This window comes from Galeopterus variegatus, unplaced genomic scaffold, assembly GCF_000696425.1.
Source record: "Galeopterus variegatus unplaced genomic scaffold, G_variegatus-3.0.2 Scaffold3258, whole genome shotgun sequence".
In the NCBI taxonomy this organism is placed as follows: domain Eukaryota; kingdom Metazoa; phylum Chordata; class Mammalia; order Dermoptera; family Cynocephalidae; genus Galeopterus; species Galeopterus variegatus.
In genome coordinates this window covers 208,147-209,312 of record NW_007729369.1, presented here as the reverse complement: position 1 = coordinate 209,312, position 1,166 = coordinate 208,147, and the positions used below count along the sequence as shown (strand labels likewise).

The window sequence follows — 1,166 nt, the reverse complement described above, 5'->3', positions numbered from 1 at the left end:
GGGATGGCTGAGGAAGGAGCATCCCTCTTTGTGGGTCCACAGTCCAAGACAAGGGTACGAGGGAAGCCCGCTGGATCCCACCTCAGGGCCTTTGCACAGGCCATTCCCTCCACCTGGCATCCAGTTCCTGCAAATATGCACACAGCTCCCTTTCTGATCTTGGCTCTAATATCACCTTCTCGGGGAGGCCTCCCTGACCACACTCTGATTCCCTTTCCCTGCCTTAATTTGTCTCCATGGGACACAATATACATTTTTACTTATTTATCTTGTTCAGTGTCCAACTCCCCCACTCCACTGTCAGCTCCTCGAGGGCAGGGATTTCTGTTTGCCCCATTCACTGCCTCTTGCTCTGTGCCTAGAACAGTGCCTGATATCAATATCTGCTGAATAAACACTCGAAAGTGAGAGATCAGGGTCCCTGAGAAAGTAGGTCTTCAGAAAAGCAAGTGGTAGCTGTGGCTGGGGGAGAGCAGAGGTGGAGTGGGGAGGGGGTGCTGAAGCCAATTGTGAGGGACAAGTGTGTGACAGGCCGCTCTGCAGGGAGTGGGCGTTCCAGATGAAGAGAACCGCCTGGGCAAAGGTCCGGTGGCTGGAAACCTTGTACAGGAAGCAGTGGGGACGTCAGGGTGGCAGACGGCAGCAGAGAAGAAAGGGAGGAGAGGTGGGTAGAGGCTGACAGGTGTAAACTTGAACTTGGGATTGGTGAGGAACCATGCAAGAGTTTTGAGCAGGGGGGGCCCTCGTCATATCAAAGCTGCTCCTGATGAGAGGCAGGGGACAATCGTCCAAAGGCCACTGGATCTTCAGCCAAGCCCTGGGAGACAGAAGCTTGAAGTTGGGGGGTACCGGGCATCTTGGTGGCCTCAGACTCACCTCTGTCTTCTTAAATCGCGCCCGGAGAGTCTTCATGGCAACGTCGGATGTTTCTTCTCTCCCCAGGCCACCTGGGGAAAGGCAGGGGTGGGATAGGGTGAGGGACACTAGTCCTGGTGAGTGGGAGGATTGGCTGCCTCCCCCTCCTCAAAAGGACTTCTTCCTCCTCCCTGAGCAGGACATAGACCTGCTCCATCTCCTACCTGCTGTGTGTCCTTCCGCAGGTTACTTGCCCTCTCTGAGGTTCATTTCCCTCATCTACAAAACGAGGGAGATAATCCCTTCTTGAC

General features: G+C 54.7%; 1 protein-coding gene across 1 annotated transcript in view; it reads right to left on the bottom strand.

Moving 5' to 3' along the window:
* The window catches only part of ANKRD24 (ankyrin repeat domain 24), a 30,937-nt gene that overhangs the window by 27,344 nt on the left and 2,427 nt on the right, over positions 1 to 1,166 (bottom strand). Inside the window, 1 exon segment of the mRNA XM_008584425.1 lies at positions 877 to 947. Within this exon segment, the coding sequence (XP_008582647.1) occupies positions 877 to 947 (71 nt within the window).